The sequence below is a fragment of the Engystomops pustulosus genome, chromosome 11, assembly GCF_040894005.1.
Source record: "Engystomops pustulosus chromosome 11, aEngPut4.maternal, whole genome shotgun sequence".
Lineage (NCBI taxonomy): Eukaryota > Metazoa > Chordata > Amphibia > Anura > Leptodactylidae > Engystomops > Engystomops pustulosus.
In genome coordinates this window covers 88,165,282-88,187,805 of record NC_092421.1, presented here as the reverse complement: position 1 = coordinate 88,187,805, position 22,524 = coordinate 88,165,282, and the positions used below count along the sequence as shown (strand labels likewise).

General features: G+C 51.4%; 1 protein-coding gene across 3 annotated transcripts in view; it reads left to right on the top strand.

Annotated features, from left to right (window-relative positions):
* ZMAT4 (zinc finger matrin-type 4) overlaps nucleotides 1-22,524 on the top strand; it is a 370,893-nt gene that overhangs the window by 195,205 nt on the left and 153,164 nt on the right. For all 3 annotated transcript variants that reach the window (XM_072129271.1, XM_072129269.1, XM_072129270.1), the window contains one exon: nucleotides 21,279-21,512. In XM_072129271.1, coding sequence (XP_071985372.1) covers nucleotides 21,279-21,512 — 234 coding nt within the window. The remainder of the gene's footprint in view (nucleotides 1-21,278; nucleotides 21,513-22,524) is intronic.

Here is a 22,524-nt window from a genome sequence, read left to right as displayed (position 1 = left end):
TCTCCTCTAGGTGTGGAGGATAACCCCTGTCTATGGTGATGGTAGAACCACCTCTCCTCTAGGTGTAGAGGATGCCCCCTGTCTATGTTGATGGTAGAACCTCCTCTCCTCTAGGTGTAGAGGATGCCCCCTGTCTATGGTGATGGTAGAATCTCCTCTCCTCTAGGTGTAGAGGATATCCCCTGTCTATGGTGATGGTAGAACCTCCTCTCCTCTAGGTGTAGAGGATGCCCCTGTCTATGGTGATGGTAGAACCTCCTCTCCTCTAGGTGTAGAGGATGCGCCCTGTCTGTGGTGATGGTAGAATCGCCTCTCCTCTAGGTGTAGAGGATGCCCTGTCTATGGTGATGGCGGAACCTCCTCTCCTCTAGGTGTAGAGGATGCCCCCTGTCTATGGTGATGGTAGAACCTCCTCTCCTCAAGGCGTAGAGGATGCCCCTGTCTATGGTGATGGTAAAACCTCCTCTCATCTAGGTGTAGAGGATGACCCCTGTCTATGGTGATGGTAGAACCTCCTCTCCTCTAGGTGTATAGGATGTCCCCTGTCTATGGTGATGGTAGAACCCCCTCTCCTCTAGGTGTAGAGGATGCCCCCTGTCTTTGGTGATGGTAGAACCTCCTCTCCTCTAGGTGTAGAGGATGCCCCCTGTCTATTGTGATGGTAGAACCTCCTCTCCTCTAGGTGTAGAGGATGTCCCCTGTCTATGGTGATGGTAGAGCCTCCTCTCCTCTAGGTGTAGAGGATGCCCCCTGTCTATGGTGATGATAGAACCTCCTCTCCTCTAGGTGTAGAGGATGCCCCCTGTCTATGGTGATGGTAGAACCTCCTCTCCTCTAGGTGTAGAGGATGCCCCTGTCTATGGTGATGGTAGAACCTCCTCTCCTCTAGGTGTAGAGGATGCCTCCTGTCTATGGTGATGATAGTACGTCCTCTCCTCTAGGTGTAGAGGATGTCCCCTGTCTATGGTGATGGTAGAACCTCCTCTCCTCTAGGTGTAGAGGATGCCCCCTGTCTATGGTGATGGTAGAACCTCCTCTCCTCTAGGTGTAGAGGATGCCCCCTATCTATGGTGATGGTAGAACCTCCTCTCCTCTAGGTGTAGAGGATGCCCCCTGTCTATGGTGATGGTAGAACCTCCTCTCCTCTAGGTGTAGAGGATGTCCCCTGTCTATGGTGACGGTAGTACGTCCTCTACTCTAGGTGTAGAGGATGTCCCCTGTCTATGGTGATGGTAGAACCTCCTCTCCTCTAGGTGTAGAGGATGCCCCCTGTCTATGGTGATGGTAGAAACTCCTCTCCTCTAGGTGTAGAGGATGCCCCCTATCTATGGTGATGGTAGAACCTCCTCTCCTCTAGGTGTAGAGGATGCCCCTGTCTATGGTGATAGTAGAACCGCCTCTCTTCTAGGTGTAGAGGATGCCCCCTGTCTATGGTGATGGTAGAACCTCCTCTCCTCTAGGTGTAGAGGATGCCCCCTATCTATGGTGATGGTAGAACCTCCTCTCCTCTAGGTGTAGAGGATGCCCCTGTCTATGGTGATGGTAGAACCTCCTCTCCTCTAGGTGTAGAGGATGCCCCCTGTCTATGGTGATGGTAGAACCTCCTCTCCTCTAGGTGTAGAGGATGCCTCCTGTCTATGGTGATGGTAGAGCCTCCTCTCCTCTAGGTGTAGAGGATGCCCCCTGTCTATGGTGATGGTAGAACCTCCTCTCCTCTAGGTGTAGAGGATGCCCCCTATCTATGGTGATGGTAGAACCTCCTCTCCTCTAGGTGTATAGGATGCCCCTGTCTATGGTGATGGTAGAACCGCCTCTCCTCTAGGTGTAGAGGATGCCTCCTGTCTATGGTGATGGTAGAGCCTCCTCTCCTCTAGGTGTAGAGGATGCCCCCTGTCTATGGTGATGGTAGAACCTCCTCTCCTCTAGGTGTAGAGGATGCCCCCTGTCTTTGGTGATGGTAGAACCTCCTCTCCTCTAGGTGTAGAGGATGCCCCCTGTCTATGGTGATGGTAGAACCTCCTCTCCTCTAGGTGTAGAGGATGCCCCCTGTCTGTGGTGATGGTAGAACCTCCTCTCCTCTAGGTGTAGAGGATGTCCCCTGTCTATGGTGATGATAGTACGTCCTCTCCTCTAGGTGTAGAGGATGCCCCCTGTCTATGGTGATGGTAGAACCTCCTCTCCTCTAGGTGTAGAGGATGCCCCCTGTCTGTGGTGATGGTAGAACCTCCTCTCCTCTAGGTGTAGAGGATGTCCCCTGTCTATGGTGATGGTAGAACCTCCTCTCCTCTAGGTGTAGAGGATGCCCCCTGTCTATGGTGATGGTAGAATCGCCTCTCCTCTAGGTGTAGAGGATGCCTCCTGTCTATGGTGATGGTAGAACCTCCTCTCCTCTAGGTGTAGGGGATGCCCCCTGTCTATGGTGATGATAGAACCTCCTCTCTTCTAGGTGTAGAGGATGCCCCCTGTCTATGGTGATGATAGAACCTCCTCTCTTCTAGGTGTAGAGGATGTCCCTGTCTATGGTGATGGTAGAGCCTCCTCTCCTCTAGGTGTAGAGGATGCCCCCTGTCTATGGTGATGGTAGAACCTCCTCTCCTCTAGGTGTAGAGGATGCCCCCTGTCTATGGTGATGGTAGAACTTCCTCTCCTCTAGGTGTAGAGGATGCCCCCTGTCTATAGTGATGGTAAAATCGCCTCTCCTCTAGGTGTAGAGGATGCCCCCTGTCTATGGTGATGGTAGAACCTCCTCTCCTCTAGGTGTAGAGGATGCCCCCTGTCTATGGTGATGGTAGAACTTCCTCTCCTCTAGGTGTAGAGGATGCCCCCTGTCTATAGTGATGGTAAAATCGCCTCTCCTCTAGGTGTAGAGGATGCCCCCTGTCTATGGTGATGGTAGAACCTCCTCTCCTCTAGGTGTAGAGGATGCCCCCTGTCTATGGTGATGGTAGAACCTCCTCTCCTCTAGGTGTAGAGGATGCCCGCTGTCTATGGTGATGGTAGAACCTCCTCTCCTCTAGGTGTAGAGGATGTCCCCTGTCTATGGTGATGATAGAACCCCCTCTCCTCTAGGTGTAGAGGATGCCCCCTGTCTATGGTGATGGTATATTCTCCTCTCCTCTAGGTGTAGAGGATGTTCCCTGTCTATGGTGATGGTAGAACCACCTCTCCTCTAGGTGTAGAGGATGCCCACTGTCTATGGTGATGGTATAACCTCCTCTCCTCTAGGTGTAGAGGATGCCCACTGTCTATGGTGATGGTAGAACCTCCTTTCCTCTAGGTGTAGAGGATGCCCCCTGTCTATGGTGATGGTAGAACCTCCTCTCCTCTAGGTGTAGAGGATGCCCCCTGTCTATGGTGATGGTAGAACTTCCTCTCCTCTAGGTGTAGAGGATGCCCCCTGTCTATAGTGATGGTAAAATCGCCTCTCCTCTAGGTGTAGAGGATGCCCCCTGTCTATGGTGATGGTAGAACCTCCTCTCCTCTAGGTGTAGAGGATGCCCCCTGTCTATGGTGATGGTAGAACCTCCTCTCCTCTAGGTGTAGAGGATGCCCGCTGTCTATGGTGATGGTAGAACCTCCTCTCCTCTAGGTGTAGAGGATGTCCCCTGTCTATGGTGATGATAGAACCCCCTCTCCTCTAGGTGTAGAGGATGCCCCCTGTCTATGGTGATGGTATATTCTCCTCTCCTCTAGGTGTAGAGGATGTTCCCTGTCTATGGTGATGGTAGAACCACCTCTCCTCTAGGTGTAGAGGATGCCCACTGTCTATGGTGATGGTATAACCTCCTCTCCTCTAGGTGTAGAGGATGCCCACTGTCTATGGTGATGGTAGAACCTCCTTTCCTCTAGGTGTAGAGGATGCCCCCTGTCTATGGTGATGGTAGAACCTCCTCTCCTCTAGGTGTAGAGGATGCCCCCTGTCTATGGTGATGGTAGAACCTCCTCTCCTCTAGGTGTAGAGGATGCCCACTGTCTATGGTGATGGTAGAACCTCCTCTCCTCTAGGTGTAGAGGATGCCCCCTGTCTATGGTGATGGTAGAACCTCCTCTCCTCTAGGTGTAGAGGATGCCCCTTGTCTATGGTGATGGTAGAACCTCCTCTCCTCTAGGCGTAGAGGATGCCCCTGTCTATGGTGAAGGTAGAACCTCCTCTCCTCTAGGTGTAGAGGATGTCCCCTGTCTATGGTGATGGTAGAACCTCCTCTCCTCTAGGTGTAGAGGATGTCCCCTGTCTATGGTGATGGTAGAACCTCCTCTCCTCTAGGTGTAGAGGATACCCCCTGTCTATGGTGATGGTAGAACCTCCTCTCCTCTAGGTGTAGAGGATGCCTCCTGTCTATGGTGATGGTAGAGCCTCCTCTCCTCCAGGTGTAGAGGATGTCCCCTGTCTATGGTGATGGTAGAACCTCCTCTCCTCTAGGTGTAGAGGATGCCCCTGTCTATGGTGAAGGTAGAACCTCCTCTCCTCTAGGTGTAGAGGATGCCCCCTGTCTATGGTGATGGTAGAACCTCCTCTCCTCTAGGTGTAGAGGATGTCCCCTGTCTATGGTGATGGTAGAACCTCCTCTCCTCTAGGTGTAGAGGATGCCCCTGTCTATGGTGAAGGTAGAACCTCCTCTCCTCTAGGTGTAGAGGATGCCTCCTGTCTATGGTGATGGTAGAGCCTCCTCTCCTCCAGGTGTAGAGGATGTCCCCTGTCTATGGTGATGGTAGAACCTCCTCTCCTCTAGGTGTAGAGGATGCCCCTGTCTATGGTGAAGGTAGAACCTCCTCTCCTCTAGGTGTAGAGGATGCCCCCTGTCTATGGTGATGGTAGAACCTCCTCTCCTCTAGGTGTAGAGGATGCCCCCTGTCTTTGGTGATGGTAGAACCTCCTCTCCTCTAGGTGTAGAGGATGCCCCCTGTCTATGGTGATGGTAGAACCTCCTCTCCTCTAGGTGTAGAGGATGCCCCCTGTCTGTGGTGATGGTAGAACCTCCTCTCCTCTAGGTGTAGAGGATGTCCCCTGTCTATGGTGATGATAGTACGTCCTCTCCTCTAGGTGTAGAGGATGCCCCCTGTCTATGGTGATGGTAGAACCTCCTCTCCTCTAGGTGTAGAGGATGCCCCCTGTCTGTGGTGATGGTAGAACCTCCTCTCCTCTAGGTGTAGAGGATGTCCCCTGTCTATGGTGATGGTAGAACCTCCTCTCCTCTAGGTGTAGAGGATGCCCCCTGTCTATGGTGATGGTAGAATCGCCTCTCCTCTAGGTGTAGAGGATGCCTCCTGTCTATGGTGATGGTAGAACCTCCTCTCCTCTAGGTGTAGGGGATGCCCCCTGTCTATGGTGATGATAGAACCTCCTCTCTTCTAGGTGTAGAGGATGCCCCCTGTCTATGGTGATGATAGAACCTCCTCTCTTCTAGGTGTAGAGGATGTCCCTGTCTATGGTGATGGTAGAGCCTCCTCTCCTCTAGGTGTAGAGGATGCCCCCTGTCTATGGTGATGGTAGAACCTCCTCTCCTCTAGGTGTAGAGGATGCCCCCTGTCTATGGTGATGGTAGAACTTCCTCTCCTCTAGGTGTAGAGGATGCCCCCTGTCTATAGTGATGGTAAAATCGCCTCTCCTCTAGGTGTAGAGGATGCCCCCTGTCTATGGTGATGGTAGAACCTCCTCTCCTCTAGGTGTAGAGGATGCCCCCTGTCTCTGGTGATGGTAGAACTTCCTCTCCTCTAGGTGTAGAGGATGCCTCCTGTCTATGGTGATGGTAGAACCTCCTCTCCTCTAGGTGTAGAGGATGTCCCCTGTCTATGGTGATGATAGAACCCCCTCTCCTCTAGGTGTAGAGGATGCCCTCTGTCTATGGTGATGGTATATTCTCCTCTCCTCTAGGTGTAGAGGATGTTCCCTGTCTATGGTGATGGTAGAACCACCTCTCCTCTAGGTGTAGAGGATGCCCACTGTCTATGGTGATGGTATAACCTCCTCTCCTCTAGGTGTAGAGGATGCCCACTGTCTATGGTGATGGTAGAACCTCCTTTCCTCTAGGTGTAGAGGATGCCCCCTGTCTATGGTGATGGTAGAACCTCCTCTCCTCTAGGTGTAGAGGATGCCCCCTGTCTATGGTGATGGTAGAACCTCCTCTCCTCTAGGTGTAGAGGATGCCCACTGTCTATGGTGATGGTAGAACCTCCTCTCCTCTAGGTGTAGAGGATGCCCCCTGTCTATGGTGATGGTAGAACCTCCTCTCCTCTAGGTGTAGAGGATGCCCCTTGTCTATGGTGATGGTAGAACCTCCTCTCCTCTAGGCGTAGAGGATGCCCCTGTCTATGGTGAAGGTAGAACCTCCTCTCCTCTAGGTGTAGAGGATGTCCCCTGTCTATGGTGATGGTAGAACCTCCTCTCCTCTAGGTGTAGAGGATGTCCCCTGTCTATGGTGATGGTAGAACCTCCTCTCCTCTAGGTGTAGAGGATACCCCCTGTCTATGGTGATGGTAGAACCTCCTCTCCTCTAGGTGTAGAGGATGCCTCCTGTCTATGGTGATGGTAGAGCCTCCTCTCCTCCAGGTGTAGAGGATGTCCCCTGTCTATGGTGATGGTAGAACCTCCTCTCCTCTAGGTGTAGAGGATGCCCCTGTCTATGGTGAAGGTAGAACCTCCTCTCCTCTAGGTGTAGAGGATGCCCCCTGTCTATGGTGATGGTAGAACCTCCTCTCCTCTAGGTGTAGAGGATGTCCCCTGTCTATGGTGATGGTAGAACCTCCTCTCCTCTAGGTGTAGAGGATGCCCCTGTCTATGGTGAAGGTAGAACCTCCTCTCCTCTAGGTGTAGAGGATGCCTCCTGTCTATGGTGATGGTAGAGCCTCCTCTCCTCCAGGTGTAGAGGATGTCCCCTGTCTATGGTGATGGTAGAACCTCCTCTCCTCTAGGTGTAGAGGATGCCCCTGTCTATGGTGAAGGTAGAACCTCCTCTCCTCTAGGTGTAGAGGATGCCCCCTGTCTATGGTGATGGTAGAACCTCCTCTCCTCTAGGTGTAGAGGATGCCCCTGTCTATGGTGATGGTAGAACCTCCTCTCCTCTAGGTGTGGAGGATGCCTCCTGTCTATGGTGATGGTAGAACCTCCTCTCCTCTAGGTGTAGAGGATGCCCCCTGTCTATGGTGATGGTAGAACCTCCTCTCCTCTAGGTGTAGAGGATGCCCCCTGTCTATGATGATGGTAGAACCTCCTCTCCTCTAGGTGTAGAGGATGCCCCCTGTCTATGGTGATGGTAGAACCTCCTCTCCTCTAGGTGTAGAGGATGTCCCCTGTCTATGGTGATGGTAGAACCTCCTCTCCTCTAGGTGTATAGGATGTCCCCTGTCTATGGTTATGGTACAACCTCCTCTCCTCTAGGTGTAGAGGATGCCCCCTGTCTATGGTGATGGTAGAACCTCCTCTCCTCTAGGTGTAGAGGATGCCTCCTGTCTATGGTGATGGTAGAGCCTCCTCTCTTCTAGGTGTAGAGGATGACCCCTGTCTTTGGTGATGGTAGAACCTCCTCTCCTCTAGGTGTAGAGGATACCCCCTGTCTATGGTGATGGTAGAACCACCTCTCCTCTAGGTGTATTGGATGCCCCCTGTCTATGGTGATGGTAGAACCTCCTCTCCTCTAGGTGTAGAGGATGTCCCCTGTCTATGGTGATGGTAGAACCTCCTCTCCTCTAGGTGTAGAGGATACCCCCTGTCTATGGTGATGGTAGAATCGCCTCTCCTCTAGGTGTAGAGGATGCCTCCTGTCTATGGTGATGGTAGAACCTCCTCCCCTCTAGGTGTAGAGGATGCCCCCTGTCTATGGTGATGGTAGAACCTCCTCTCCTCTAGGTGTAGAGGATGTCCCCTGTCTTTGGTGATGGTAGAACCTCCTCTCCTCTAGGTGTAGAGGATGTCCCCTGTCTATGGTGATGGTAGAACCTCCTCTCCTCTAGGTGTAGAGGATGTCCCCTGTCTATGGTGATGGTAGATCCTCCTCTCCTCTAGGTGTAGAGGATGCCCCCTGTCTATGGTGATGGTAGAGCCTCCTCTCCTCTAGGTGTAGAGGATGTCCCCTGTCTATGGTGATGGTAGAACCTCCTCTCCTCTAGGTGTAGAGGATGCCCCTGTCTATGGTGATGGTAGAATCTCCTCTCCTCTAGGTGTAGAGGATGCCCCCTTGTCCTGGTCACAGGCCGAGGTATAAAAAGATCTTTGGAGAGATCCTTGTACTGTCCGTTCAGGTATTTGTACATTGTAATGAGGTCTCCCCTCAGTCGTCTTTTTTCTAAACTGAATAATCCCAAATTTTTTAATCTGTCAGTGTATTCTAGTTCCCCCATTCCCCTAATAATCCTGGTTGCTCTCCTCTGCACCCGTTCCAGCTCTACTATATCCTTTTTATACACTGGTGCCCAAAACTGTACACAATATTCCATGTGTGGTCTGACCAGGGATTTGTATAAGGGCAAAACTATGTCTTTATCATGAGAATCTATTCCTCTCTTGATACATCCCATTATTTTATTTGCTTTGGTAGCAGCTGCCTGGCTCTGGTCACTAAAATTAAGTTTACCATCCACCAATACCCCCAAGTCCTTTTCAGCTTCAGTTTTACTAAGTAATTGACCGTTTAGAACATAATTATACTTTTTGTTTCCATGGCCCAAGTGCATAACTTTACATTTATCTACATTAAATCTCATCAACCATTTCTCTGCCCATCCCTCAAGCTTCCACAAATCCCTCTGTAATGCTAAACTATCGTCCTCAGTATTTATTACTTTACACAGCTTAGTATCATCTGCAAATATTGAAACTTGACTGTGTAAACCCACTACAAGGTCATTAATAAAAATATTAAAAAGAAGTGGCCCTAATACTGAGCCCTGTGGCACTCCACTGGTAACATCAACCCAATCTGAGAATGTGCCATTAATGACCACCCTCTGTTTTCTATCACTAAGCCAATTATTTACCCAGATACACAGATTTTCTCCTATTCCCAGCAGTCTCATTTTATATACCAACCTTTTATGTGGCACGGTGTCAAATGCCTTTGAAAAGTCCAGATATACAACATCTACAGCGTCCCCCAGATCCAGTCTTGAACTTACCTCCTCGTAGAAACCAATCAGATTAGTCTGACAGGAGCGATCTCTCATAAACCCATGCTGACGCTGGGTTATAAGGTTGTGCACAGTGAGATACTCCAGGATAGCATCTCTAACAAACCCCTCAAATATTTTCCCCACCACAGCAGTTAGACTCACGGGTCTGTAGTTTCCAGGATCGCTATTTGATCCTTTTTTGTATCTTGGTACCACATTTGCTATGCGCCAGTCCTGTGGAACATAACCAGTCCTCAGTGAATCTTCAAATATTAAAAATAACGGTTTGTCTATCACCGTACATAGTTCATGCAGAACCCGGGGGTGTATGCCATCTGGCCCAGGAGATTTATCTATCTTAGTGGTTGCGAGGCGGCGCCGTACCTCTTCCTGGGTTAAACTGTTGACATTATAAAAAGAATTTACATTATTCCTCATTGTGTCTTCCACCAGGGGATTTTCCTGGGTAAAGACAGTTGAGAAGGCGACATTCAGTAGATTGGCCCTTTCCTCATCTCCTTCCACCATGACCCCCATGTTATTTCTAAGGGGACCCACACTCTCTGTTTTTAGTTTCTTATCATTTATATACTTGAAAAATAATTTGGGATTATTTTTGCTCTCCCTGGCAATATTTCTCTCAGTCTCTATTTTTGCGGCCTTTATCTGCTTTTTACAGGATTTATTTTTCTCTCTATAATCCTGTAATGCCTCATCGCTACCTTCACGTTTTAGCACCTTAAACGCTTTATCTTTCTCGCTTATTGCTTTCCTTACAAGACTAGTTAGCCACATTGGGGGGGGCTTTTGTCTTTGAGAACATTATCCCAGTCTATGCCTTTAAAGTCTTCCCTTAGTTGCTGAAAATTTGCCCTCCTGAAGTTTAGAGTGTTGGTTGCCCCTTCCGTAATGCTCTTAGTAAAGCATAATACAAAATCAATGATATTATGATCACTATTCCCCAGGTTCCCCCCAACCTGTAGTTTTGATACCCTATCAGGTCTGTTGGTTAGGATAAGGTCCAGCAGTGCCCCCCCTCTTGTTGGCTCCAGGACTAGTTGCGACAGGTAATTGTCTTTTGTTGTTGACAAGAACCTGCTGCCTTTGAAGGACCTGCAGGTTTCTGCCCCCCAGTCGATATCTGGGTAATTGAAGTCCCCCATGATAAATACTTCACCTTGCTTTGAAGCCGCATCCATTTCACTTATCAGCATTTCATCTGCTGCCTCCATTATATTTGGAGCCTTATAACAAACCCCTAGTAATATTTTATTATTCTTTTTCCCTCCTCTTATCTCCACCCATAGGGACTCCACATTTGCGTTACTGATGTCATCTCGCAGGACGGGCTTGAGGCGAGAATTCACATATAAACAAACCCCTCCCCCTTGTCTATTTATACAATCCTTTCTAAAAAGACTATAACCATCTATAGTAACAGCCCAGTCACAGCTACTGTCCAGCCATGTCTCGCTGATACCCACTATATCAGATTTCTCTCCAACATCAAGACTTCCAGTTCCTCCATTGTGTTTGTGAGGCTTCTGGCATTTGTGTACATGCACTTTATATGGTTTTCCCTATCCGTATTCCTTTTGTCCTTATTCCCCAATCTCATTCCAGCCCCCCTTCCTCCCCCATGGACTATGGCTCTTCCCAGCTCTCTATGTACACTGTCTATTTGCCCTGCACAAGTGTAGTTGCCCTCCCCCCCCAGGTCTCTAGTTTAAACACTCCTCCAACCTTCTAGCCATTTTTTCCCCTAAAACAGCGGCCCCCTCCCCATTGAGGTGCAGCCCATCCCTACTGTAGAGCCTGTAGCCAACAGAAAAGTTTGGTCTTGGCTAAGCAGCGAGCGGCACCTGCCCCGGCCTCACCTGGGAGCCGTTCTGTAGATTTATCCGCTGCCAGGGCTACTGCCAGCTGAGACTGTGTAACATATATACGAGCAGCCTAAACGCTCCATGTAGAACTTCTGATATTTGCGGCCGTATAGCTGACAGGTGCTCACTGCAATCCATATATCAAGTGTCTCACATCCCTAAAACTGACCAGATGAGCCATTAATCTCCAGGATCGGCTTGTAATAAATGCCTTCAGTAACGATGTAAGAAACGCTCCGGCTCATGAAACAATACTGGGGGATTTACACAGATACAAGATCCACATGATGGGATGCTTAGATTCTGTATATGGCTTGTAAGGGTTTATTTTTAGTGTCCTCCGAGGGGGTGTATACTGTGCTATAAAGCCAAAACTATAGGGGTGTAGCCATAGGGGGTGCTGATGATTCTTCTGGTCCCTGTACCATATAAGAATCCTACATGGAAGGAAGGTGGACCCATCACTGCGACCTAGAACCTGCAAGTTCTGGCTCTGTAGTGCACTGATCTACAACCCAGGGATTAGGGATCCTTAAATATGTCCCACCAAAGACGCATTCCCTATAGCAATCAGGAGAATGGTGACCCCTAAAAATCCTTCCAGTGAATGAAAGTCACTTATCTTCTAGCCTTAGGATAGGGAATAAGTGTTTGTCGGGCACCTGACCACCAGGACCCCCGTTAATTAGTATATTAAAGGACAGCAAGACCCTTCTGTACATGGGCTGTCACTGCCGATGTGGGGTAGTGCTCTGTTTACTCGGTCATCTTGTGCACCCCGTAGAAATCGCTGGTCATATATGCAGGACATTTAGGACTCCCAGTTCAGAGGAGCTCGGACCAAATACTAGTTACCATTGCCAAAGCATTTACAGAATATTGGATGGTTGTAGAGGGTCGCGAGGTATCGGGAACAGGATGATGGGGACACGGGATGCATGGGGGTTATGGTAGTCCATAGTGTCATATATGTCTCAGTCCATGGCTCTATGTCTCTATGGCAGGAGGTGACATGTTGTGTGGCCCCTTCTCCCCTCTTTTCTCCCTCCTCCATGGAGCTGAATTCCTGGAGGAGATCTGAGAGTCTCCTGAAGTGAGTGTCCCTCACTGCTGAGTACTTGGAGCGGTGTAGCTGGAAGTGGACCTCATCCTCGGTGGCCTCCTGGTCCTGGCACTGTTGGCACAGGCCGCTCTTCCTGGTCTGTGCCGCCCGGACTCCATGGCCAGGTTGTCGGCGCTCGATCTGTAGCGGCTCAGGATCTGGCGGTCTCTGGGGTCAGCGAGTTTCTCCAGATAAGGGTCCAGTCTGTAGCCTCTTTGTAGTCCCTGTTAGATGGTCAGCTTCTGGGATGATTCGGTTTTAGGTTTGCCAGGGACCCCCTTCTGCCAGGCTTTATGGTAGAAGGAATCCGGACTGCTGTGCTGTAGGCGCCAGGAATGATAGCGCCCTCTTCTGGACTGTAATGTATGAAGGGAATCTGTCCAGTTCTCCCCTACAGCCGCTGTTTGACGTTATCCGATGGACATGGAGAAGGTGTTTGCAGAATTCTAGGTGGAATACATGAGTTGGGCTTGACCAGTTTGGTGGGACCTCCCTGCCATACAGAAGGATGGGGGATAGGATGTAGTCACCATCACTGGAGGGCTAAGTCTGTACAATCGCCTCCTGATTGGAAGGTTCTGCAGACCTTGGGGCAGATTTACTTACCCGGTCCATTCGCGATCCAGCGGTGCGTTCTCTGCGCTGAATTCGGGTCCGGCCGGGATTCATCAAGGTAGTTCCTCCACCGTCGACCAGGTGGCGCTGCTGCACTGAAAAGCATCTGAACGCGCTGGAGTTCACCGGGCCGGACCAAGTGAAGGTAAGCGCTTCCCAAGCGACACATTTCTTTTTTTAAATGCGGCGGTTTTTCCGAATCCGTTGGGTTTTCATTCGGCCACGCCCCCCGATTTCCGTCGCGTGCATGCTGGCGCCGATGCGCCACAATCCGATCGCGTGGGCCAAAATCCCGGGGCAATACAGGGGAAATCGGCGCAAATCGGAAAAATTCGAGGGAAAACGCAAATCGGGCCCTTAGTAAATGACCCCCCTTGTCTCTGAGCACATGGATGAGTTGCTTGAAGCTTCCCAATTAGTGGGTTTCATGGCCAAGGTAGGTGTATCTGAGTGAGCAGCTGTCCAGCATGAAGGAGGGAAGCCCTTGTGTATCTCCTCTGGAACATCATGATGTTGGTTTTATTTAGATTTCTAGTTGGAGCCCAAGTGGTGATACATTTCTCCAGGATTTCCAGATTGTCCTGGAGACTTCTCCTGGTCGGTGACAATATCTTAAGGTCATCTACATATATGAGAAATTTCACCTGTCGTAGAGGTGAAAAACCGAAACAAATCAAAATGTTACATTCAAGAACCGTTTCAGATTTAGATTTTTGTCCATAGAGGGCAGTATTATAGAAGTAATATCCATATTTCCATCCTCTTCTCATATCAGATTTGACTTTATTTTATTTTACATCTTATTAACATCAGCACTGATCTTAGACAAAAAATTGTTTAAATGAAGAAAAAAGAAGTTACTCAAAAATCAGTGACTGATGACATTAGGTATTTTGGGAAGAGAAAATGTATTGTTATTTAATGGGGAACGTAAATATTTACCAAAACCAATAAATCGGGAGGAGAGGTGGTTCCTCTTTTTAAAAGGGTTCCCTGATTTTTGAAAAATTGGCCACCTGATTAGTACCTCAGGTGTTATTGGGCCTGAATAATAAATGAGGTAGCTGCCCGGTTATGACTGGTCCTAAAGATATGAAGTAGTTTCCCTAGCTGTGCCTGCACCTAATCAATATGGTACTGACCGGACCTGCTTAATATGAGGTAGTTCAGCCAGTTCTGACTGTACCTGAATAGTGTACGAGGTACTTTCTCTGTTCTTACTGGATCTGAATAATATATTTGGTACTTCGCTGGTTCTGACTGGACTCACATAATATTAGGTAGTTCCCCAATTCGCACTGGCCCTAAATAACATATGACAGTGAAGGCAAACCTTTTAGAGACAGAGTGCCCAACCTACAAACAAAACCTACTTTTATGTCGCAAAGTGACAACATGACAATTTCGGTAGTAACTAGAGATGAGCGAGTATACTCGTCTGAGTATACTGCTGGGTGGAGTATTAGCATACTCGGACCGGCTCGTTACTCGGACGAGTATCTCGCCAGCTCGAGATCGAGCAGTAAATTAATAAAATAAATTGAATAAAAGTATTTTTATTGTAAAAAAAAAATATTACACGTTTCCATATGTTTTACTTGTAAGAACACATTGAAATAACACTATTCTTCACATTGCTGATGTGCGCGCGTATCTCCGAACCTATCGGGAGACACGCGCGCACACCTGCAAAGTGAAGAATAGTGTTATTTCAATGTGTTCTTACAAGTAAAACATCTGCAAACATCTGGAATTTTTTTTTTTTTGCACTGTTCTTTTACTGTTCAGTTTTATTAAAAAAATGCTCGGGTCTCCCATTGACTTCAATGGGGCTCGTTATTCGAAACGAGCACTCGAGCATCGGGAAAAGTTCGTCTCGAATAACGAGCACTCGAGCATTTTAGTGCTCGCTCATCTCTAGTAGTAACCTATTGATCCCAGCTGTTTCACAAGTTTCAATCGTATTGGCGTCCTGAGGACACCAATACAATAGAAAGAAGATGGAGAAATTTGAATTATAGCTTCCTTCCAGGGTCCAGTGAAGAAGAAGAATCAGGGGACCCAGAGCAGGAGCTCCAAAGATTATCCATCTCTATCCACACCTTCTCGTGTAGTCCTGGCAGCTGGTGCTGGGGTGAAGGCCTTGGTGTCCACAGAAAGGGCTCTGAGTGCCACCTCTTGCACCCGTGTCATAGGTTCGCCACCACTGACATATGAGGTACTTCCTTAGTACTAACTGCATCTGGATAATAAATGGGGTAGTTCCCTGGTGCTGACTGGACCTACACATTATGAGGTAGCTCCCCAATTCTGACTGGTCCTCCCTGGTGAGCGATCTTCTTTATTGATCTTAGGTGCATTCATCAACTCACAAGAGGAACTAAAAGTCGCTCGTCTGCTAAAAAAGGAATAATATTCTGCATATTAAAAGGCATAAAGGTACCAGGACATGTGGGATTTCACTACCGGGGAGAAGAAAGCAGCGATTTCCCTTTCGTCTGTCTGTGCTGGGGATCCTGGCAGCTTCACTTTGTGGTCTGTGCATCTAGTCATAAATAATCACCGCGATCCTCCGAGAGGCGGATGAAAGAGATTTACTTAATGGAAATCTCTGAACTGGAGATGAGATGGATTGTAAGATTTCCAGGCCTGGGAGCATTAATATTACATTTATCCCCGAATCTTTCTGGAAAAGATAAATGCCTCCGTGTCCGCCATGCACTTACTGCTGAAGATTATTTTCCCATTGGCCTGTTTGAGGATTTGCCATGGCAGCGTTGGTCATCACAAAGTATCTCATCCCACGGGATGGATGTGGCCAGAAGGGTAATGATGCTCCTCCCACCATTATTAAGGAGTATTTTTAGCCAAGGAGGAGTATGAAAGTATGAGGAGTGCTTAAGTAGTCACTTGGGACATTTCTACTAATATTACATCATTTATTTAACAAGACTGGACTGGGCTTCCCACAGAGCAGGTCAAGGCTAACGGTGGCTCCAGATTCCTCAGAGAGCAGGTCAGGACTGAGGTTAGCCCCAGACCTCCGACAGAGCGGGCCAGGGCTGAGGTTAGCCCCAGACCCCCCACAGAGCGGGCCAGGGCTGAGGTTAGCCCCAGATCCCCCACAGAGCGGGCCAGGGCTGAGGTTAGCCCCAGACCCCCCACAGAGCAGGTCAAGGCTAACGGTGGCTCCAGATTCCTCAGAGAGCAGGTCAGGACTGAGGTTAGCCCCAGACCTCCGACAGAGCGGGCCAGGGCTGAGGTTAGCCCCAGACCTCCGACAGAGCGGGCCAGGGCTGAGGTTAGCCCCAGACCCCCCACAGAGCGGGCCAGGGCTGAGGTTAGCCCCAGACCCCCCACAGAGCGGGTCAGGGCTGAGGTTAGCCCCAGACCCCCCACAGAGCAGGTCAAGGCTGACGGTGGCTCCAGATTCCTCAGAGAGCAGGTCAGGACTGAGGTTAGCCCCAGACCTCCGACAGAGCAGGTCAGGGCTGAGGTTAGCCCCAGACCCCCCACAGAGCAGGCCAGGGCTGAGGTTAGCCCCAGACCCCCCACAGAGCAGGTCAAGGCTGACGGTGGCTCCAGATTCCTCAGAGAGCAGGTCAGGACTGAGGTTAGCCCCAGACCTCCGACAGAGCAGGTCAGGACTGAGGTTAGCCCCAGACCCCCCACAGAGCAGGCCAGGGCTGAGGTTAGCCCCAGACCCCCCACAGAGCAGGTCAAGGCTGACGGTGGCTCCAGATTCCTCAGAGAGTGGGGCAGGACTGAGGTTAGCCCCAGACCTCCGACAGAGCAGGTCAGGACTGAGGTTAGCCCCAGACCCCCCACAGAGCGGGCCAGGGCTGAGGTTAGCCCCAGACCCCCCACAGAGCGGGCCAGGGCTGAGGTTAGCCCCAGACCCCCCACAGAGCAGGTCAAGGCTGACGGTGGCTCCAGATTCCTCAGAGAGTGGGGCAGGACTGAGGTTAGCCCCAGACCTCCGACAGAGCAGGTCAGGACTGAAGTTAGCCCCAGACCCCCCACAGAGCGGGCCAGGGCTGAGGTTAGCCCCAGACCCCCCACAGAGCAGGTCAAGGCTGACGGTGGCTCCAGATTCCTCAGAGAGTGGGGCAGGACTGAGGTTAGCCCCAGACCTCCGACAGAGCAGGTCAGGACTGAGGTTAGCCCCAGACCCCCCACAGAGCGGGCCAGGGCTGAGGTTAGCCCCAGACCCCCCACAGAGCGGGCCAGGGCTGAGGTTAGCCCCAGACCCCCCACAGAGCAGGTCAAGGCTGACGGTGGCTCCAGATTCCTCAGAGAGTGGGACAGGACTGAGGTTAGCCCCAGACCTCCGACAGAGCAGGTCAGGACTGAGGTTAGCCCCAGACCCCCCACAGAGCGGGCCAGGGCTGAGGTTAGCCCCAGACCCCACACAGAGCAGGTCAAGGCTGACGGTGGCTCCAGATTCCTCAGAGAGTGGGGCAGGACTGAGGTTAGCCCCAGACCTCCGACAGAGCAGGTCAGGACTAAGGTTAGCCCCAGACCCCCCACAGAGCGGGCCAGGGCTGAGGTTAGCCCCAGACCCCCCACAGAGCGGGCCAGGGCTGAGGTTAGCCCCAGACCCCCCACAGAGCAGGTCAAGGCTGACGGTGGCTCCAGATTCCTCAGAGAGTGGGACAGGACTGAGGTTAGCCCCAGACCTCCGACAGAGCGGGCCAGGGCTGAGGTTAGCCCCAGACCCCCCACAGAGCGGGCCAGGGCTGAGGTTAGCCCCAGATCCCCCACAGAGCGGGCCAGGGCTGAGGTTAGCCCCAGACCCCCCACAGAGTTGGCCAGGGCTGAGGTTAGCCCCAGACCTCCCACAGAGCGGGCCAGGGCTGAGGTTAGCCCCAGACCTCCCACAGAGCGGACCAGGGCTAAGGTTAGCCCCAGACCCCCCACAGAGCGGGCCAGGGCTGAGGTTAGCTCCAGACCCCCCACAGAGCGGGCCAGGGCTGAGGTTAGCTCCAGACCCCCCACAGAGCGGGCCAGGGCTGAGGTTAGCCCCAGACCCCCCACAGAGCGGGCCAGGGCTGAGGTTAGCCCCAGACCCCCCACAGAGTTGGCCAGGGCTGAGGTTAGCCCCAGACCCCCCACAGAGCGGGCCAGGGCTGAGGTTAGCCCCAGACCTCCCACAGAGCAGGCCAGGGCTGAGGTTAGCCCCAGACCCCCCACAGAGCAGGTCAAGGCTGACGGTGGCTCCAGATTCCTCAGAGAGTGGGGCAGGACTGAGGTTAGCCCCAGACCTCCGACAGAGCAGGTCAGGACTGAGGTTAGCCCCAGACCCCCCACAGAGCGGGCCAGGGCTGAGGTTAGCCCCAGACCCCCCACAGAGCGGGCCAGGGCTGAGGTTAGCCCCAGACCCCCCACAGAGCAGGTCAAGGCTGACGGTGGCTCCAGATTCCTCAGAGAGTGGGACAGGACTGAGGTTAGCCCCAGACCTCCGACAGAGCAGGTCAGGACTGAGGTTAGCCCCAGACCCCCCACAGAGCGGGCCAGGGCTGAGGTTAGCCCCAGACCCCACACAGAGCAGGTCAAGGCTGACGGTGGCTCCAGATTCCTCAGAGAGTGGGGCAGGACTGAGGTTAGCCCCAGACCTCCGACAGAGCAGGTCAGGACTAAGGTTAGCCCCAGACCCCCCACAGAGCGGGCCAGGGCTGAGGTTAGCCCCAGACCCCCCACAGAGCGGGCCAGGGCTGAGGTTAGCCCCAGACCCCCCACAGAGCAGGTCAAGGCTGACGGTGGCTCCAGATTCCTCAGAGAGTGGGACAGGACTGAGGTTAGCCCCAGACCTCCGACAGAGCGGGCCAGGGCTGAGGTTAGCCCCAGACCCCCCACAGAGCGGGCCAGGGCTGAGGTTAGCCCCAGATCCCCCACAGAGCGGGCCAGGGCTGAGGTTAGCCCCAGACCCCCCACAGAGTTGGCCAGGGCTGAGGTTAGCCCCAGACCTCCCACAGAGCGGGCCAGGGCTGAGGTTAGCCCCAGACCTCCCACAGAGCGGACCAGGGCTAAGGTTAGCCCCAGACCCCCCACAGAGCGGGCCAGGGCTGAGGTTAGCTCCAGACCCCCCACAGAGCGGGCCAGGGCTGAGGTTAGCTCCAGACCCCCCACAGAGCGGGCCAGGGCTGAGGTTAGCCCCAGACCCCCCACAGAGCGGGCCAGGGCTGAGGTTAGCCCCAGACCCCCCACAGAGTTGGCCAGGGCTGAGGTTAGCCCCAGACCCCCCACAGAGCGGGCCAGGGCTGAGGTTAGCCCCAGACCTCCCACAGAGCGGGCCAGGGCTGAGGTTAGCCCCAGACCTCCCACAGAGCGGACCAGGGCTAAGGTTAGCCCCAGACCCCCCACAGAGCGGGCCAGGGCTGAGGTTAGCTCCAGACCCCCCACAGAGCGGACCAGGGCTAAGGTTAGCCCCAGACCCCCCACAGAGCGGGCCAGGGCTGAGGTTAGCTCCAGACCCCCCACAGAGCGGGCCACGGCTGAGGTTAGCCCCAGACCCCCCACAGAGCGGGCCAGGGCTGAGGTTAGCTCCAGACCCCCCACAGAGCGGGCCACGGCTGAGGTAAGCCCCAGACCCCCCACAGAGCGGGCCAGGGCTGAGGTTAGCCCCAGACCCCCCACAGAGCGGGCCAGGGCTGAGGTTAGCCCCAGACCCCACACATAGCGGGTCAAGGCTGACGCTGGCCCCAGTCCCCGCACAGAGTGGGCCAGGGCTGAGGCCGGCCTCAGACCCCCTACAGAGCAGGTGAAGGAGGACACCAGCCCCAGAACCCTCACAGAGCGGACCAGAGCTGACGCCAGCCCTAGATGCCCCCCACAGAGCAGTTCGGGGCTGACGCCAGCCCCAGACTCCCAGAAGAGTGGGCCGGGCCAGACAGACACCAGCCTTAGCTGCCATCGCACAGAGCGGGCTGGAGCAGATGCCGGCTCTAGATGCTCACCATAGAGCATCCAGGGGCTGACGCCAGCCCTAGATGCCCCCCACAGAGATGGCCCGGGGCGGACACCTCTAATTTTATTTTATTTATTATTATGGGGTTGAGGGCATAACACACGTGTTCCCTGCTAATCTCATATATAGAGCACAGATAACAGTAATCTAATGGTAACTGCCCATTGTATCACTGCAGAGACATGCAGAGAGGATGCATATAGCACTATATACAGGGGCAGGTGTGACTACAGGGGGCTGATTATATTGGCCTCCGTCACATAGACAGCCCGGTCCTATTAATGGCTCTGTGCACAATCGCACACTGGCACTTGCCAAACTCTGCATTTGTGGATGTGGATTGGTGATAATACAGGATCAGGGGAGCACCTACCATGAGGCAAGTTGAGCCTCTTGCCTCTGGCTGCAGCACCTGCAGCAAGATGGGGGCAGCATGAGGGGTGCAAAAGCAGATCATGGCACTTAAAAATAGTGTCTCTTCACACCAGATGTGAGACATCTACCAAACAAACGTACCTGAGATACTCATATACTGGATGGGGCAGTACACCGGGCCCCCCCCTCGTCATGCTTTGTTTTGTACTGACCTTGTGAGGAGGAGGGACGAGGCCGATGATGTCCATGTAAATCATCATTTATTCACAAGGCAATGGATGAGTTGGCGGCAGAATAGGGACAGTACTTAAAAAAGCATTTGCAAAAATTTGGCAGACAGCTTCAAATTCAATTCACATATTGGTTCTGTGTATGAGCTGGCAATGAGCGGAGGTAAAATCTCTCATAAACATTCAGTCCTCAGCAACAACAGGGAACGAGAGATCACACCGTATTGATGTCATCCCTATCAGCCTGATGAAGCCACTATGAAGGAAACTGTCAGCAGGTTTGGCCATGTAGACTGCATGATGATCTATTGTCTCTGGATTGATGTGTAAGCAGACATTTGTGTTGGTTAGTAGCAGCAGGACTGTGAAAAATGGTTTTCTATTCCAGCAAGGTAGCTTCTGGAAGCATGTCCTCACACTGCTGTGCATTTATCTCTCTGCAGACCGTGCTAGTTATTGTCCCTGGAAGAGATAAGTAATCAGACCTATTATTTCTGATGTTTTGTAGCAGCAGAACTATGAAATATGGATTTATATTCTAAAATCTATTGCAGCTTTGCAAGTGCGCTGTGGGCTTGTCTTCACACTACTGTGCTCTTATTTCTATGTAGACAGAATTTGGTATTGTCCCTGGAGAGATGTGTAATCAGGTCATTGTGTATGTTGTTAGTAGCAGCCGGACTGCGAAAATTGTATTTCTATCACAGAATTCTAACTTGTCAAAGTACACTGGGGGCGTGTCCTCACACTGCTGTGCTCTGAACTGTCTGTAGCCCCTACCCTGTTACTCTGAGTAACATCTGTAGGTTTTTTTTTATCAGGAAGCCAGCTACAGCTGTTACTCAGAGCAGATGGAGGTTCTGTGGAGCAGCTCAATGCTGATAACTAATAGTACAACAGTGTGAGGACACTCCCTCAGAAAGTAAATATCCTGCCATGTAAAACCATTTTTACAGTATAGACCAAATACAACTCTTAACGTCTACTATTCTTCTCTTCCAAAGAACCCGTTCAAGAAAATCCAGATCCCACAGAGGTGACCATCCAAGAAGAAGACACTATATGGAGCATCAACATTGGCAGCGAGTCCCGGAAATTCTGTGACCTCTGCCGAGCTTGGTTTAATAACCCCATGATGGCTCAGCAACACTACGAAGGCAAGAAACACAAGAAGAACGCGGCACGGGCAAAGCTTCTACAAAGACTCGGTGAAACCTTGGATTCCGAGGCGCTGGAAGGTCGGTCTATACATTGTATAACGTTCTGCTGAATGTGTACGGAGAACAGTGATGCTAATGGAGTGGGGCACCAAGGACCTTTTTGGAAAACCGCTACAATGGTATAAAATAATAGCGATCCCATGCTGCTAGTGTTTTGATGCTTATTGGTCCTCTGTTGGTGGATTGGAAGCAGGGGCGTAACTTGCGGGGGTGCAGAGGGTCACTCGGCCGTATAAGAAGACTATTACTATAAATCATACATTCTAGTCGGGGGCTCGGCACAGACTTGCGCCATTGATGATATTATTGATATGGTGATTGATATCAAGTAGATCTTTGCTTCGTATTAATAAGAAATTATAATGTATATGGACTATGGAGAGATTTATCAGGGCAAAAGTGTTCTAGTTGTCCATAGAAACCAATCAGAGCTCAGCTTAAAGTTGTGGGAAAAATGAAAGCTGAGCTCTGATTGGTTACCATGGTCAACTAGAACAGTTCTGCTCTCAGGAACTACTAATAAATCTCCCCAAATGTTTTTCAGGCGTGTCTGGTCATTGAGTAGGCCATGATGTTTATGATTTTCTACACCGTCCGTGAAGTTGGTCTCTACATATAAATGTCTTCTGTATTGTGATAGAAATAGGGCAAAATCAGTCTACTTCCCCATCTGGTAGCTGACAATATAGTTTCTTCTTACCTGCTCTATAGAAGTAGTTTCCATATCTATACAACCATCTACTGCATAGTCTCTGCTCCTGTCCTGACAAGCAGGGCTAGAAGCTATTTCTATTGGCTGCTCCACTAGAATAGAACTATAGAGAGGCCTGGATATAGGAAGGGAGACACTGAGCATGTGTGTCCACCAGTACTCGGCCTAATAGATGGATACGCACTTGGTTATATTGTTTGAATACAATATAAGTAAATTCATAATTTCTTATAGTGTCGTTTTAACAGCATAAACTGCTGACATCTCCCTTCTATATGTGGAGTCCACACGTCTATAATTCATGTCCCTGCTGTCACC